The sequence below is a fragment of the Arvicanthis niloticus genome, chromosome 4 (genome assembly GCF_011762505.2).
Source record: "Arvicanthis niloticus isolate mArvNil1 chromosome 4, mArvNil1.pat.X, whole genome shotgun sequence".
Lineage (NCBI taxonomy): Eukaryota > Metazoa > Chordata > Mammalia > Rodentia > Muridae > Arvicanthis > Arvicanthis niloticus.
The window spans coordinates 93,925,496-93,943,628 of NC_047661.1; the positions used below are offsets into that span (position 1 = coordinate 93,925,496).

Below are 18,133 nucleotides of genomic sequence, written 5' to 3' on the forward strand. Positions count from 1 at the left end.
TAGTCTCTCACCTAAAAAATAGAAAAGACAGGGAAGAAGACATTTTAGAGAACTACCTTGTTTTCACAGAGTTCATATTCTATCAGGGGCCTGGAGAGCGAGAGGTAATGAAAAACAGAAGAAAATACCACTTGTCTGATGGTTAACAGCATAGAAGAAACAGACATACTATGTAAGAGGAGGCAGATTTTTCATACACCCTAGCCTTCTCCCCTGTCACTCTTATCCAAATACCTGCCACTTTGTCAAGTCAGCGTATGAGCACTCTGGAAGCATCTACACTGTCCCTTAAAACCATAGATTAATTATTCAGTGTTTATTATTTCTGTTCTCCTACTATAATGTAATCTCTCTAAGAGAAACATATTTGTCCTCTTACATTGCAGATGCCCAGAACCTTCAGTAATATCGGATACCAGAAAGTGGTCGAGAAATATTACTGAATAAACTAAAATCCTATTAGTTTCTTTCTTTCAACCAAAAACTATTTTTAGCTAGAAGTGGGAGAGGGGAGAGAGAAAAAAAAAAAAACAAGATTGTTCTTGCCAATACTTTACAAGGAGAGGTTCTCAGTGGCAGACAAAGGTTTCAGACAGCAGTTGTTGGGCTTCAAATACCCATTTCTATTGTGGATTGTTTTTTCTAGAACTCAGGAAGGAGGGTTCTGTGCAATATTGATGGAATAGCCTTAGGAGTTATGATTTAGCCAGCGTTAGGATACTCTACTAGGATATTCTAGTAGAATAAAAAAACTAGACAGAACTTAGGTTGTCAGGACAAAAAATACCCTTTGTCTCCCCCTAAAAGCCTTCTCACAGCAAGCTACAACTCTTGTTACTTAACTTACAGAAAAAGGAACCAGTTCCTCCTTTGGCTAACAGACTTGTGGAGAAGAATGTAGCATTTATGTGAGCTTTACCTATACATTAAAACCAACGCTCAGTTTTTCTCACTATGAAACAGTGTTGGTTAAATCAGCACTACCAATTTGCAGGAATTTTATATGTATTATCTAATACTTAACAAGCAGTTAGTAAATCCGCTAGAGTAGGCACTGTTGTCAAGAGCCTGTGTGAATGTATGAGAAAAAAAAAATTCACATATTACAAAGGCTGTTACAATAAATTATTCTGATTTACCACAAGTATATGATTTGATTAACTCAGTCCAGATGGCCCTAAAAAGACCAAGGAATTAACTATTCTGAAAAATTCTTATATGTGTAATCTTAATAGAAAACAAAAATAATTGCACAAACATATTGTATAATATCTTTTCTTTTTAAACAACACCGTTAATGCAAGTTAAATGGGCAAACAAACAGTTGGGCTCCTTTTATTGCCTGCCATTTTCATTACCCCAGTCCTAACACGGGGAAGACAGTAATAAGGAATGGGTAGCCCAAGGCAATGAAAAGGAAAGAGAGAAACAAAGGGGCTAGATAAATTATCTTTGCATAATCATGAGTTAATTACTCAAACTGGTATCAATCCCTCCAGGGGATAACGGCTTTCCACTAAAGCTCCGTCCAACAGCAAAGATAAAGAAGCCATTTGAGAAGTCATTTGCTGTATCCACCTGTCCCAGTAGAGATGGGCAGTCTGGTTCTCCAGGTCCTAGTGTTCATTTCAATTTCCTTTAAGGTAAAGAGAAAGCCACATTTCCAAGAAATACTCTGGAAGTGACCTACTCCCTGATACAAAGAATCCAGAGTTTCATCACAGGAAAGCACGACAGCTGTCCCAGTAATCCATAGCAGCAAGTAGTCTGCAGCCTCTTGTTGGGAAAGGTAATTAGTTATTTTAACACTTCTGAGTTCACTGCCCCTGCCTCCACCCCAAAAGCTAGCCTGGTACTGCAGGCTTGGGCTATCACCAAGCAATATCTATGTTGTATAAAGAAGTCACAGTTAGAAAAACAGGAATATGACTATAGAAATTGTTGTTTTACTTGTGTTCTCCATGGGCCAAAGCCAGAGACATGTTTTTGTTTCATTTTTTGACTGAACATGTTAATCTGTAACAGTTTAAAATGCAGAGGAGGGGCTACAGAAAGGGCCCAGAGATGAAGAGATCCATGATCAATCAGCGTCCACATGGCAGCTGACAACTATCTGCAACTCCAGTCTAGAGATCTTCTTGTGGCCTCTGCTGACACCAGGCACACACATGATGCATAGACATACATGCAGACAAAATGCCCCCCACACAAATTTTTTTAAAAAATGAAAAATGAAGTTATGTAAAACTATCTCACTTTTCCATGAAAGATAGTACAGAATTAATGAAATGTAATTAAACGTGGCTAAATTATAAATCAAGAATAACAATATAACAGGTCATAATGACACACCTGTTATCCCAGTATTCCAGAAGCAAAAGCAGGGGCAGGAGGATTACAACTTTGAGGCTGCCCTAGCTACAGAGCAACTTCAAGGCCAGCCTGGGCTACTTAGTGAGACAGGAGGAAAAACCAAGAACCGAAGACACAGTTCAGTGTTTACTTAACATCCCCAAAGCAACAACAACAACAACAAAATAATAATAATAAAAGGAAAGAAAACATATCTGTTTTCTTTTCTGTAGCCCACCCTGTGGTAACTGATCGGATTAATTCCTGTCACAGTACCTGTCTCTGTCAGGAGGCAAAACACTGTGTTCACTACCACCAAGCAGTCAATGGGCACTTACACTATATGGTTTAATGAACAATGCAAACCTAGGGGTATAGAAGACCCAAGGCTGTTTACTTAGCCTCCTGAATTTTAGGTACATATGATGAAGAAAGATAAAAGAAAGATGACTAAGAAAAAGTTTGCAGATCAGGCAAGCACAATCACTACTCATTAAACACTAAAGCCCATTACAAAAAGATAAAAAAAAAAAAAAGTTGCAAAGGATAGAGAACCAGAAACCAAGCTAGAGAAGGGGAGACAACCCTTTCTTCTGTGTGTGTCCCTCAAGCAGACAGCACAAGCCTGAATGAGCTACTGGTCAGTGAAAGGGCGGGGCTTATGAACACAGGAGGCTGGAGGAAGCAGAAGCTTCTGTAATTTAGGGACTCTGACTTGTGTTTGAAAGGAGGCTTTTTAATTCCTTCCTGGATATAACTGTTCACTTCTATTTTGAGGTCAGAGAACAGAGCATAAAAGGCAGAAGCAGGAAGCTGGGGGCTCAGGATGCTGGGGGCTTAGGACTTAACAGGCACCGTGGTGAGAGAGGGCTGTGAGACGAAGTAGAGGCTCTGCCAGGAGAGAATGTGGAGGAGGTCTGGCTGTCTTTTATGCTCTGAGAAACCAAGGATCATAATGAACCTCAGGCATATTTTAGATCTTTGAATATATTTAAGACTTTTTTCTTCAAATATCATTTCTAACAAAACAGAGCATATTTAAAAATGCAAGGTTGTAATTATAATTGTAAAGTATACCATGAAAAGATTAACAAGTGACCCTGGCCAGTTTAAAACAAGGACCTTAGAACACTGAATTCCTTTCTAATCCACAGCCTCACTTTCTGCTCTGTTTCTACGTAAACACAGAAACCAAGCTTTCCGTCTCTCCGGGTATCAACTGATAAGTTCGAAAACTAGTTTAGATGGATAATGGGGAAGACTCTGACATACAAGAAAACCTAGGGCTTAAGCACTGGACCTCATCTAGAATATGCCTGAGGTTCATTCCCAAAGGACTCTGAGCAGCGACATGACCTGCAGCAGCCCCTTCCCTACACCACACGCCTGTACATAAGCCCATTTCTTTAGCACCTTAAGAGAAATCAGTGACCCTGGAAAATGGTATTAAATAGGATAATATCAGGGTTCTAAAATCACTACAGAATTAGCATCGGATAACTAAATAATAGAACATTACAATTCTCGGATTTGTTTCTTTCAACTTAAAGTTACCTTACTACACAAACAATTTCTTTAACCAAAGCCCGTTTCTTCCATTCTTAGGGTTAGCTGCGAGGAAGACAAGCAAAGTTCAGCAAACACAGGGGAGACTCAGCAGCAAAGTCTCCTTCTTTAGAACCAAGTCCAGAAAATGTCTATAAGAGAAGGCGTCGGTGTGTTTAAAATCTGATCTAGTTACTTTTCTGTCTGTTTTTTATGTGTGGGTGCTCGGGGAGCTCAGGTTACCAGGTTTGGCAGCCAGGTCCTTTACCTGCTGAGACAGTTCACTGACCTGACAGTCATGATTTTTCCCCCCCAAAACAGCAAGTAGGGGGTTTCAATTTGATAAGTGAGAGTTATGAGTAAGATGTAACTTAAAATACAAAGTAATTTAACAATTTACATTTTATGAAATAAAATTTGTTACAAAAAGCCCCAATATTTTTTACTCATGCTACAAGGACACTGCAGAAAAAGAAATAAATTATTTAAGTATCCTATTCTGGTATGTGAGAACTAAAATAGATTAAAACCATTAAGTGTAGGAATAAAAGTTATTTTAGAGATGTGACCACGCCCCCTTGCTCTCCTGGGTGTGGTAGGGAATGGGTTTGAATATTCTCACAGCTAGCCTCAAAGGGAATCTCTGGTAGCTACAAGGAATGAAATCAACTTGTCAGGACCTTAGTGGATAAAAAAGGCCAAAGGAAAGCCCAAATGCAGTTTCTGATACAGAAGAGGCAGCTGAAGGAACATTCATATTTCCTGTTTCCAAAATCCAGGTTTGTGTCTTGGGAGGCCTCCCTTTGCTCTGAGATAGAAGTCTCAGCAGCCCCAACAGACAGCAGCTGCTAGTACAGGTCTCAGGGTAGGAAGCCCATTCTTTTTCCCTGGGAAAAAAACTGAATGAGTGGCAGAGCTGTGAGCATCAGGGTGCCCAGGAGGCCCACAGGAGACCCAGGAGGCCCAGGAGCCCCCCAGAAGACCCCCAGGAGGCCCCCAGGAGACCCATAGGAGGCCCACTTCGAGGGCAGCAGCAGCACTAGGAAGTCACAGGATGAGGGAAGTCAGTGGTCTGAAGAGGGCAGCATGCTGGTTGCTGCCATGTTGTTCTCCTCTGCTCTGAAACATGGAGTCAGTATGAGAAGTATTCAGTCATACTGCCTGGGCCTTCAAGGCTTCATTATGAAAGCCACAATGATACACATTTATATAGATGAGTCACATTTATATACTGTACCTTCTCAGAAAGCTGTTAAAATTCTGAACAAGTAGACCCAGTGCACAGTATAGCAGAGTGTTAACTGCATCTAAGATTAGGAATATATAAATCCTGTCCGTAATTCATTCATAAGAAACCTAAGCATGTGTGTCTCTCTTGAGGAGGCAGAATCTCTAATTTATGTAATGCCTTGAATTTAACTAGACTGCGTATTGTATTCATGTCTGAAGATGTGAAGGCAGAGAAAGAGAAATATGTATGCAGTGACATATTTCATATTTCATAGAAAATTAATTCTGCTTAGAGGAATGTTTAGACTCCAGCCAACAATACTAATTAAAATAGAAGGCCCTGGATCAATACTCAGCAATGAAAGAAAAAAAATAAAAGAAAATGAGAAAGGGTGGGTTGGGGGGATTGTTGAGGAAAATAGTCTTTCTACGTTTGACTCTGATTGAGAACACTTCCTCCTCTTTTATTTTAGTAGTTTCTATATTTGATATGTTAAATATAGGATTTTTAAAGCTAGCAAGATACAAAGAAATATAAGTTTCTTAAAAGAGATTTGTAACAAGTCATACCTGAGTAAAAATATTATGTGTTTGGCTTAAGATCCACCTGGCGTCAGCATCAGGGGCTACTACGAGCTTCAAGGTTCCGACGTAAACATCAGAACAGAGTGTCCAAAAGTGCTGTTCTTGCAAGTTGTAAACTCCTTGTAACTGTTGCACCTGAAACACCAGGCAGATGTCAGCATAGAGAACAAGCCGCCCCTAGCCACCCAAATACGATTATGAAGGGAGTCAGAAAGTTGGACTTGACTCCCTACTTAGAAAGACATGTTCGGACAAATGCCTATGGAGTACTCAGTATGTTCCAGGTGAGCCTCAGAGAATGAACGAACACTTGTCACAAGTTCTAATTTCAACACATCAATCAGAGAAGTACAGGCTATGGAGCTAGAAAAAGAATGATAAAGTAGGCCACAGAAATGAGGGGGAGGGAAAAGGACAGGAATCAACACATGCTGTACACCAACCTGTGAGACAACACCCCTTCACTAAAGCTCCACCTCCAAACCTACACCCAATGTCGATTTGCCTCCATCTTGCTGCCAAGAGGACAGTTGACTCACTGCACTCCAATGCTTCCCACTGTGTGAGAGTGATGGAGTCAGAGGAGCCTCATCGGATGACCAAGCCCTCCTAACATCTGGCCCTTGCCTGTTTTCCAACCTTTCAATCACTTTCCCTTTATTTATCATGCTGCAGCCACAAAACCTGTTTTGCTGTTCTCCAGATACACTAAATTAGTTCCAGCCATAGCTGCCTCGCATTAGTGGTTTTCTTTTTGCCTGGAACATTCTTCTCAAGGACTTGAGGATTTGTACAGGGATGGACACTTCTGGTCATCAGGGTTTCGGTTTCCATGGCAATGGCTTCCTTGCTGAGCCCTACAGCCATGTCCATGTCTACCTCACTCTCATTCCTTCTACGGCCTCACTGACATCTGCTCACCATCAACAGCACCTAATCTTTACTTTGTCCCAGCCAGGCTGTGAGCTCCATGAGAGCACAGTGTCTTTCTTTGTTCACCATCTGACTCCAGTGCTGTAGAAGAGAATCTGATACACAGTGGATGCCACAAAGACAAAACAAATACAACGTAACAGACAAAAACATCCATAAGGCTGGAAAGATGGTTCCCAGTTAAGAACAGCTGTCTCTCTTCAGAGAGCTGGAGCTAAGTTCCCAGCACCCATATCAAGCAGCTCACAACTTCCTGTAACTCTCATCCATAAGGCTGGAAAGATGGTTCCCAGTTAAGAACAGCTGTCCCTGTTCAGAGAGCTGGAGCTAAGTTCCCAGCACCCATATCAAGCAGCTCACAACTTCCTGTAACTCTAGCTCCAGGGGCTCTGATCCCCTTCTGTCCTCAGCAGTACCCACCATTCATATGTGGCATACACATACAGAAACATACATACACATAAAAAATATGTATTTTTAATTACATTGATGTGGCGGTTTGAATGAGAATGATCCCCCATAGGCTCATATATAGGTGAATATAGGCCCACATAGGTGAATGCTTAGTCACCAGGGTATGTGAACAATTGGGCCTTGTTGAAGGAGGTATGGCAATGTTGGAGGAAGGATGTCACTGGGAGTTGGCTTTGAGGTTTCAAAAGACACATTAAGCTCTTCTCTCTCTCCCTCTGTGTGTGTGCGTGTGTGTCTAATCTGTCTGTCTGTCTCTCTGGTCAGGATATAGATCTCAACTACTGTTCTAGTGCCATGCCCGCCTGCATGCCACCAGACTCCCTACTGTAACGATAACAGACTAACCCTCTCAAACTGAAAGCAAGCCCCAATTAAATAAACTCTTCATTTATAAGTGTTGTGTTTCTTTACAGCCATAAAGCATTGACTAAGACAGCTGAATATATACTTATTTCATCTGTTACCCCTATTCTATGCTTTTTAATAGCTCAATTTCTAGACGAAGGCAGTGTATACATTTTCTTTAATAAAGTTCAATTTTTCTAATGAATTCACTTGGGCTTATACAAATGAAACTCATGATCACCAATCTTGAAAGAAAGTTTAAATTATATTATATTCATACGCTACCCATATTTATGAAAGATGAGACCCTAAGAGTTTGGAAATGAGATACAATCAAATGTTTTGCAAAACTTACCCTCTGATAGCACTGGGGAAGTGTATTTTCCAACGAGGGAGGAGTTCTTTGCATTAATATTCCAATAGACTCTCTTAAAAGTGGAATAACACTAAGGGGGAAAGACAAGTTTATTAAGCCACATTTTAACAGTCTCTGTTTGTAAGATGGTAGTAATATACTTCTTTAAAGAACAGAATACAATTATTTAGAATTTCAGGAAACAATCATCTCCTGGTCTTTGGTCTACATTTCTCATAGAGTCAGTAATCTATTAGAGTGAAGGAGCTGGAGAGACTGTGTCCACTAATGTAGCCCTTGATGATCTACTGTGTCTTAATCTAGTTATTTACCAGTCACAGTTCTAAAATATGTGTGTGTGTGTGTGTGTGTGTGTGTGTGTGTGTGTGTGTGGTGTATTCATGCACCTGTGCCTCTCGGTACCTAGGACATATGATGAAGGCTTCAGATCCTCTAGGCTGTCAGTTTTGAGTAGGAGCTGGGCACTAAATCCTGGTCCTCTGCAAGAGCAACAAGTGCTCATAACCACTGAGCCCATCCCCCCAGCCCTGTAAGTCACAGTTTCATTATTTAAAATTTAGAATAGGCCATTTACTCCCACAGATGAGTGAGGGCACCTCTAGGACTGGAGTGCAAAGGCTGGCACAGGAGCTCACCACCTAATGCCCGAATTACTGCTTTAGGCTATTTGGATGACTCTGTACACAAGCTGTTAACAGCACAGTGGTAAGGGTGGTGCTAGTGCAGTGACCCTGGAATCCAGCTAGATCGAGATTCACCTTGAAGCTAGTTTGCTTTCAACTTTAACAGACTGACATCAGAATACCTAAGGAAGGTCCAGATGTCTACAGGTCTGCAAAGCTCTGCACGTGATTCCAGTACCAGAGGGTGACACTCTGTTCAACTGTTGGCTATAGACCGAGGGGAGAGGTCAGAAACAGCTTCACTACCTTTAACAACTGAAGCCACTGCTCACTTTTAACCTATGCAATCTCTAAATGTCAAATATAGAATAATTCTCTTGGGAACAGCTACAGGAGGGGACTTTGGGAATTCATGCCTGGGATCCCTCAGCACCTCACACAAGCGTCAAAGTGGAACTGTGCCTTAAGAATTCATGCTATCTCCAAGAGATGAGAAAAAGAAACACTAATGCAGACCAAAAGGATCAGGGGCTCACCAACACGTTCACAAGTGTGCCTAAAGGATTCATGATCTCTTTGCCAGGTGAGAAGGAAGAGGAACTACTAATGCGGACTAATGCAGACTAACGTGGACCAGAAGGACGGGGGCGTGGTCTTGCTCACCATCATATTCCCAAGGAGGCCTAGTATAGTGCTGCTCACCCAGGGTGCCCGTGATAAATGTTGGTTGAATGACTGAAAGATACAGATACCAGGCATTTTAGAATCTAGATTAGAGAAGAGGACACAGAAAAAGAATTAGAAGTCTATTTCCAACTTTAAGTATAGACTGGTTCTTGACTAAAGAAGATTAGCAATGGGAACAAAGATAGGAAAGTTAAACAGGCAGAAGTAACTGGCATCTTAAAATAGAGAGAGACACAAAGACAGCCAAGTCGAGAACAGGCTAGATTACTAAAGGATGGAGGCAGGTAGCAAGGACGACAATTTCAACATGGACAGTAGTCAAAAACATTTGTTTAGTAAGATAGCAATAAGAAACAAGGATTGAACATCACTGGTGACTCTTTCTCTGCACAGCCTTTGTGCTTTATGAATTAAAACACTGTCCTGACACTGAGTTGTTAACTGGTGAATCCTGCTCCACAGTCACAGTGATTTCCAGATCATTCACCTGGATTACACTAGCCTCCTAAGTGCTCCTTGGTATCTAATCTTACAGCCTTTAAGTCCACCTGGTAGGCAGCTTCAAAGATGGCTCGCTCCCAAGACCCTTAGGATGCATGTTCCCATGTGGTCTTCACTCTAAACTGTTTAGGTTAGACGGAGACCTAACAACTTAGTACTAGCAGGCACTGTGTAGGACAAGTGGTGAAGTGTTGCCTCCTGGTCAGCTTCCATACTCTGGCCCCCGACCTGGCTTCCGCTCTCATGCTCTCTTGCTCCCTCAGAGCTGCCATACTGTGAGCTCCTGTACAAGAGGCTCATGGGGCAAGAGAAGAAGGGACATCTGCAGAGAAACTAGAATCCAGCCCACTAGACCCAACGAACACATATGTCAGCCACTGCTCGAGGGAGTCTACAAGTGGCTTCTTCCTCAGCCTGAACCTGCAATGACTGCAGCCTGGACTGACAACTTGATTGCTGCCTTGTGAGAACTCTCAGTCAGCCATGCCCACAGCCTTCTGAGCTAGAGACTAGATGATAATAAGGTTTCTGTGGGATCTGTGTATGAATCTATACATAACAACTGCTTTATATAGAGCTATGAGGTTAACCCACATAAAATAGGCACTTGATCCTATCTGTTCCCTACTAAAGGCTGGGTCAAAGCTCCCTACTTCCTGTTTTTGTTTTTGTTTTTTGGTTTTTTTTTTTTTTTTTTTTTTTTTTTTTTTTGGTTTTTTGAGACAGGGTTTCTCTGTGTAGTCCTGGCTGTCCTGGAACTCACTCTGTAGACCAGGCTGGCCTCGAACTCAGAAATCCGCCTGCCTCTGCCTCCCAAGTGTTGGGATTAAAGGTGTGCGCCACCACCGCCCGGCTAGCTCCCCACTTCCTAAGGGATGAAATGTAAGCTCTTTAATGTGGTACTATTTTGGGGGGAGAGGAAGGAGTTATCTAATCCCCTGTACCTTTCCCTCCTCTCAATCCCCGCTTCATAATTTTTAAGTTCTTCAAAAATGCTGTACTTGACCCTGTGCTTTTCATTTCTTTCAAGCTTTGGCTAATAGTATAATCTCTGCCTAGAACATTCCTAAGTGGGCCTTTTGTTCCACTTCTAGTATTTCTTTAAACCTCAAGGCTGACTTCCTTTGGGGTACATTTCTTGATTACTAACTATCCTCTGAATGATGAGATGTCCACTCTTTGCTCCTATAAAAACATGGATGATGCGGGGCATGGTGCACATGCCTGTAATCCCCGCACTCTAAGGCTCATGGATGATGCAGGGCATGGTGCACATGCCTATAATCCCCGCACTCTAAGGCTCATGGATGATGCAGGGCATGGTGCACATGCCTGTAATCCCTTCACTTTAAGGCTCAGGCCAACTTGGGATGCATAGAAAGACTGGCTCAAAAAAGAGGGAAAAAAGTAATGGTATGTACAGAATTATTATACTGCAAAATCATCAAGTTCTTTATATATGTATATATACATATATACAAACATAAACCATAATCCATGAAGTATTTCTCAGTATATATACATTCATACACACACACACACACACACACACACACACACACACACAGCGCGCGCTGAGAAGTACTTTATAGATTATGACTTAAGTTTGTGTCCCCAGCATTTCAGTGTTTAATATATAAATGTCTATGGAACATAATTTACAGCTAATTCCACTAAACATAATTAAGAACAGTACATGTTAGGTCAGGAAAACTTACTAACCGTTTTAGAACACATGAAATTATTAACAGACAAAAAGCACTAGTGCAGTCAGTAAAGGCTGTGTAAGTGAAACCCACAGGACAGGGAAAGACGTCTCCATGAGAACACATGTCCCAGAAGGAAGAAAGTGCAAACAGAAGGCTGTCCTACCAAACAATGCAGGCTGCTCCCGGCCTTCCTTAGAAAAGGTTGCGAACAAAAACCAACTAGAGAGGAATTAATGACTTTGATAGTTAGAATACTGGCACCTAAGCTGAGAAGCAACCCTTGTTTCTATTTACTGTACACACTATTAAGAAACAGATGAAGACTCGCTGGGTAAAATAAAAAAGTCTGGCAAAGAAATGGAGTCACTATGGTACAATTAATCCGTATTTTTGGTTTCCTTCCGTAGGTCTTCATTTCTCAAGAAAAGGAAAGGGTGACTCGGAAAAGCCTTTACCTACTTACAGGGCTAACTATTCCCTCCCTGTTCAGCTCTTCTAAGAAAACTGGAATGGCCAGTACATCACAGTAAAAATCTCACTGTGGCACAGGAGTATGCTGCATGGTTTTCCTAACAATGACCTGAAATGGTGTCAGAATGTCAGCTGTTGGAGCTGTGGTTGGATACCCAACTGTTGGGGGAAACAGCCTGCTCACTCACAGAGGGAGATGCAATTCAGAACCAAGGTCATTTTCAAAGTCCATAAGATGTTTAAAAAAAAAAAAAAAAAAAAAAAAAAAGTCCGTAGCAATGCCAGCTTTTGCCATTTAAAATTGTGTTTAGCTCAGGAGTTTCTGCCCATATTTTTCTGATTAACTATCATAACGGGGAATCATAAAACGGATTTTAGCATGGATCTATCTAGCCATAATGAAAGGATATGGAGGAAAAGACAAGCATTGCAAATTCCTGACTGAGCTAAGAATTAGAGCTGCATCCAAACCCTACAGGAAAAGTCAAAGTAAGCATTTGGAAACAATTAGAGGCTCGCTTCTGGTTGACTAACGCAGTTCTAGCTTTCACAATGGAACTCTATTTCCCTATCATAAATGAAAAGGGATGATGACTCATTAGGCATAAATTTACCAGTAATACAAAGTAATGGTTTCATTTTTCAAAAGCTGAAGAGAATTCTATAATCATACAGTAAACAAAAAATTAATTTCAAAGCCTTTTAACAGTTAAATGAGCAACATTTACTCTTTGCTGCATGTAATTTGCAATGAAAAATTCAAGTTTTACTTCAGATACAGCTTTTAGGGAAAGATTTTTACCACATTCCAAAAGTACATTATTCCAAAAGTATTTATTATAGCAGTAACTATAAATAAAGTAAACTAGGTATTGGGGTTGGTGAGTTGGCTCAGCAATTAAGAACACTTGCTGCTCATGCAGAATGAATAGGACCAAGTTTAGTTCCCAGCATTCACATATGCTAACTAACAACTGCCTACAATTGTACCTCCCAGGGGATTTGATGCCTGCTTCTGGGCTCCATGGGTACTCACACAGATGTGTATATGCATACAGACACACTTAGGTACATATAAATAAAAATAATTTAGTGGGATTGGAGATGTGGCTCAAGGTTAAAAGCACTTGGCACTCTTGCAGAAGACCAGCACCATTTCCTAGCACCCACACACAGTGGTTCACAACCCTCTAATGATAACTCTAGAGCATTTAATGCCCTCTTCTGGACTCCTTGGGTACCAGGCAAACACGTGAAACATACACACCCAAGGTAGGCAAACATTCATACGATTAAAAAATAAAAATAGACATCTTTAAGTCTTTTAAAAACACATACACATTATGAAAACCGTGAAGAACAATCATACTTAATTAAAAACTTCAGAGTTTAAGTAATTAAGTCTGAGAACAAATATCCAACAATAATTGAAACACAATGGTGTGTGTGATAGTGGACACGTTTGATCTCAGTACTTGGGAAGCAGAGGCAGATGGATCTCTGAGTTCAAGGCCAGCCTAATCTACATAGTGAGATCCTGTCTCAGATAGATAGATAGATAGATAGATAGATAGATAGATAGATAGATAGACAGACAGACAGACAGACAGGGAAAGAGGGAGGAAGGGAGGGAGGGGAAGAGAAAGAGAGGAAGGGAAGGAGAGGGGAAGAGAGGGAAGGAGAAGGGAAGGGAAGCAGAGGGGAGAAGAGAGGAGGGAAGGGAAGGAGAGGAGAGGGGAGGAGAAAGGAGGGGAGGAGAAAGGAAGGGAGGAGAAAGGGAAGGGAGGGGAGGGAAAGCATTGGATTCCCTGGAACTGGAGTTACAGGTGTGGGACCTCTGCAAGAACACCAAGTCCTCTTAACTAATGAGCCCCCTCTCCCGCCACCCTCAGTACCTTTTAATGGACAAAAGAAGACAAAGACATTTGATCTCTAATAGGTACATTTAGACACATGGTTATTTAAACAACCCATGATTATGGACAATTACTATTAATCTAGAATTTTATAAACCTAGTAGAGAACAATCCCTCAAAATGGTCCCATCTGCAAATGTGGTTCATGTATAACTAAACTAAGCTTCTGGAACCTGTGATCTAAATCAGTGCCCAGTACAGTGAGTGTTTCTTACCCAGTAATGAGACAGTAACAGACACTATGGAACCCTACAGTCATGAAGAAGTTGTCTTCCTCCTTAAGCATCTGGGACACAGTTATAACACTTCATGTGTTTGCTCTTTGGAACAAAATTTTCAGCTTAAAACATCAAAGTAGTAAAGTATAATATTTTTTGTTTATATAACACTTAATAGTTTTTCAAGTGATTTCATAAAAATTGTCTGATTTCATTCTCCACAACAGCCCAAAGTAACCCTAAGAAAATGCTGGGATCACAGCATTTCAATTAAAGGCACAACTCTGGGGGTCAGAGACCTAACTCTCCTTTTACAGATGGAAAAACCAACTCAGAAAGGATAAAACAACTGTGGTTTGTTACAGCAGGGCATGAAGCTGTCAGCAACCCAGGGCCAAGACTCAAGCATTGGAACTGCTTGAAGCTTCTCTTCACAGTTAGGTATCCTAGGGTCAAGTCCAGTTACACTCACTTTATTCCCAGGCCCTAGCATAGTGATCTGAACATAGGACACACTTGGCACCTATTTAATTACACAGTGAATAGATAACACATTCATTGAATAAATAACACACTGAATGTATTATCTATTAAAGATCCAAATGAGGGCTGGGAAGATGGTTCAGTGTATAAAGCAGATGACATGCAAGTGTGAGGACTTGTGTTTGACTCACCAGAAACCACACAGAACACATCTGTAACACCAGTGGAGCTGACACAAGATGGGAGGCAGAGATAGGAGAGTCTCCGGAAGCTTGTGGGACAGCTGGTGTGCTACATGCAGGGGCAAACAACAAAGACACCCAACCTCAAACAAGTTGGAAGGCAAGGATCAACATAGGAGGTTGCTCTCTGACCCCCATATGCATGTACAGTAAGTGTTCACCTGCCTTTATATAAATCACACACATAGACACATACATTCATCACATGTAAACGTATGCAAGACAGACACACAAGATAAAAAAAATTCAGTTGGTAATGGAGAATACTTGGAATACAGGATATCTTTTACTTATATGACATTGAACCCTTCAAAATAAGAGTCAAGTGCCCCAATTCTGTGACTCTCTCTCTTTCTTTCTTTTTTTTAAAGAACCTCTAGTATATGAAAGGCAATTGGCATTTTATTCTGTGCTTACATATAGGTGAGAAAGAATTCTATTTAGGAATGTTCAGCACTTTCAGATCCTTTGTTCTGTGTATCTGAAACAGTCTCAAGTAGCCAAGGCTGTCCTGGGAATCCTTATGCAGCTAAGAATGACCCCGAACAGGATCCCCTCCCCCCCCCCATCTCTCAACCTCCTAAAATTTGAGATTACAATGTCCCACTTCAACTTGTTATGTTATTTTAAAAAGTTGGGTTTTTAGACTTACGGCCTTATTTTTATGTGAATGTGTATTTTTCCTGTAAGTATGCATGTGCACCTCATTTGTGCTTGGTGCCCAGAGTTCTAAGAGGGTGTCGGACCCCCTGTTGTAAGCCACCATATGGATGCTAGAACGAAACCAGAGTCCTGTGCAACAGCAATAAGTGCTCTTAACTCCATCTGATGATCTCTACAGACCCTCAGTTGTTCTCTTAATAAAATGTTTCCTTCGTTTTAATGAATAAGAAACTAATAATCATGTCATCAAACCATCAATATAATTAAAAGGAAATCTAAATATGCAAAGAGACAACACAATCAACAAAGGGAACTAAAAGGTCCTACAAAATACACATAGCTTTACAAGAAGAGGTAAGAATAAATTCCGACTGTACGTATTAAACATCAGGAGGCAGATATACTGAAAAGAGTGAGACCTGAAGGCACCGGCCAATGACAAGTAATGGCTCCTCCCTTTCTCCCCCTCCATTTGATGATGAGCTCACTGGAGTCACTTAATGCGAAAAAGAGCACATCACAGTAGTAGGGAACGTAAATCTTGAAGGAGTCGCTGTCAAGCTTCCCAACAGCCTTCCTTTGGATGTAGGCAGGCCATTAACAATGTCCCAATTGGCAGGTTTAAGAGTGTATAAATAATAACCCACTTGAATAGCATACAACAAATTACAAGGTAATTATAATCATTTCTACTTTAAAGGTGAAAAAATTGTGACACCAAGAGGCAAAATGGTTTGCTGTGTAAATGGGAAAGGATGGAGGCAGGCCCCACATGGACTGCTCTTAACAGGTCTGAGATACTACCTGGGACAAAGTCATAGAGATGGCTTTCTGTAGGACCTGAAAGGCAGCCTGGTTTCTGGTCAAAAACAGGCTAGAAACTGCAGGAGACCAAGGTGATCCTGAGGGACAGCATGCATTTCCCTACGCTCTCAGGCTCTTGACATGAGGCTGCAGACTTCCATAGATTTATGTCCTTCAGTCCTGTAGGGCAACGCCCCTACTATCTCCTCCACAGGTAGAAGGTGTGACTACAGGCCACAGAGCATCAAAACAGATCTCCATATTAATGAGGTACCTAAAGGCATACCTAGGGGCATAGTCATTTAAGCATTCCTTCCCAGACCCTCCTCCCTGCAAAAGGTATTTAATCTCAGGCCCGCCCTGAGAAAATGGGGGTACAGTTTCTTATCTACTTTCTGCATGACAATAAACATCTTAAAACCATGGACCACTTCTCTTTCATCGGGATCCGAGTGGGGAAGAATGGAGAAGGTTTTGGCTAATCTGCAGAAGACCTCTCTGCGTTCCCAGCTTCAGCTACCACCAACCCAAGCAAGCCAAGCAAGCCAAGCGAGCCTTTGAGACCAAGACTCACACTCCCAGTGGACAAAGCCAGAGCTTTTCTCCCCCTCTCCCCTTAGGCAGCAGGCCAATCCAGCCCACGGGCCCCACTTTATTCCTGGCTTTTCTGAGGCTCTCAGCAGTGCCTGGAGGCTCAAGAGCCTCACTGGGGACCTCAGACTGCGCTCCCCCACCCCTGGAGCAGGGTCCCAGGGCTTCATATAGATGGACTTCCCAGCCTGGCACCAGAGTGGAGTGAGAACAGTCAAACTTCCTGCACCTCACCTGGTCCAGGACACTCATTAACCCAACAGCTCTCTAGTTCTTTTTTTCTTTTTTAAAAAGATTTATTTATTTTATATATATGAGTACAGCCGTTATCTTCAGGAACACTAGAAGAGGGCATCAGATTGCATTACAGATGGTTGTGAGCCACCATGTGGTTGCTGGGAATTGAACTCAGGACCTCTGGAAGAGCAGTCAGTACTCTTAACCTCTAAGTCAACTCTCCAGCCCTCTAGTTCTTTCAAGGCACCTTTCCCTACAGAACAGACATGACTCTCAGATGTGTGGGAGGCCTGGACTACTGAAAGAAAGGAAGCAGCTCAGAGGCACTTGAAGAGTAGAAGACACCCAAGAGGACCTTGGCAGTGGGCAGTGACAATTTCCTCACACCTGAGAACTGATCAGAAATGGATCTCTGACCCTCAACTGCTCAGTACCGACTTCAGAGACTGCAAACTTGCTAGAAGTATGGCTCTCACATGAAGAAAGAAGCAAAGTAATCTATTTTTAACCCTTTTCCTAAAAATAAGAAAGCACCCTGAGTGTGTGTGATAGAGAATGTCGAAGTGGCTTTCTAATCGGTGTACTGCACTGGATGCTGGTTCCCGGAAATGCTGAGGAGTTGTAGATGTGCAAATGAAACCATGTTTTCAGAGGACTAATTAGGCAAAAGAACAAAGGAACCTTGATGCAGACTGCACTTAGCAGCAGATAATCTTGAGCTACACAGAGATTAATAACAAAAACATAAAAACTGAAGACCTAAAAGTCATCCTTTTCTTGCAGCAAGTAAATGAAGACCATGCAGATATGCTTGCTATCTTTTAAATTGTGTTTATTTTCAAAGGCTAAAACTATTGACGATTCTCTAGTCAAAGGGACATCAAGGAGCCACCAAGATCCTCAGAAGGTAAAGGCATTTGCTTGTAAGCCTGGCGAAATGAGTCTGATTTCTGATACCAACATAAAAACTGTTTTCACAGAGTTTCCATCTGACCTCCACACTTGCACAGTGGCACACGTGCTTCACACGTTACACAAATGCACAGTAGTAATATAAAAATTTGCAGAAAGAAATGATATTAAAATGTAAGGTCTCACTTTAAATACATTCCCTTCTGTCTTCCTAGGGTAGCTATATTTACTTGGTT

General features: G+C 41.5%; 1 protein-coding gene across 1 annotated transcript in view; it reads right to left on the reverse strand.

The window, feature by feature from the left end:
- The window catches only part of Slc30a7 (solute carrier family 30 member 7), a 68,440-nt gene that overhangs the window by 7,276 nt on the left and 43,031 nt on the right, over positions 1-18,133 (reverse strand). The window contains exons 9-10 of the mRNA XM_034501262.2: positions 7,820-7,910; positions 5,698-5,847 (exon numbers count right to left, since the gene is read on the reverse strand). Of these exons, the coding sequence (XP_034357153.1) occupies positions 5,698-5,847; positions 7,820-7,910 (241 nt within the window). The remainder of the gene's footprint in view (positions 1-5,697; positions 5,848-7,819; positions 7,911-18,133) is intronic.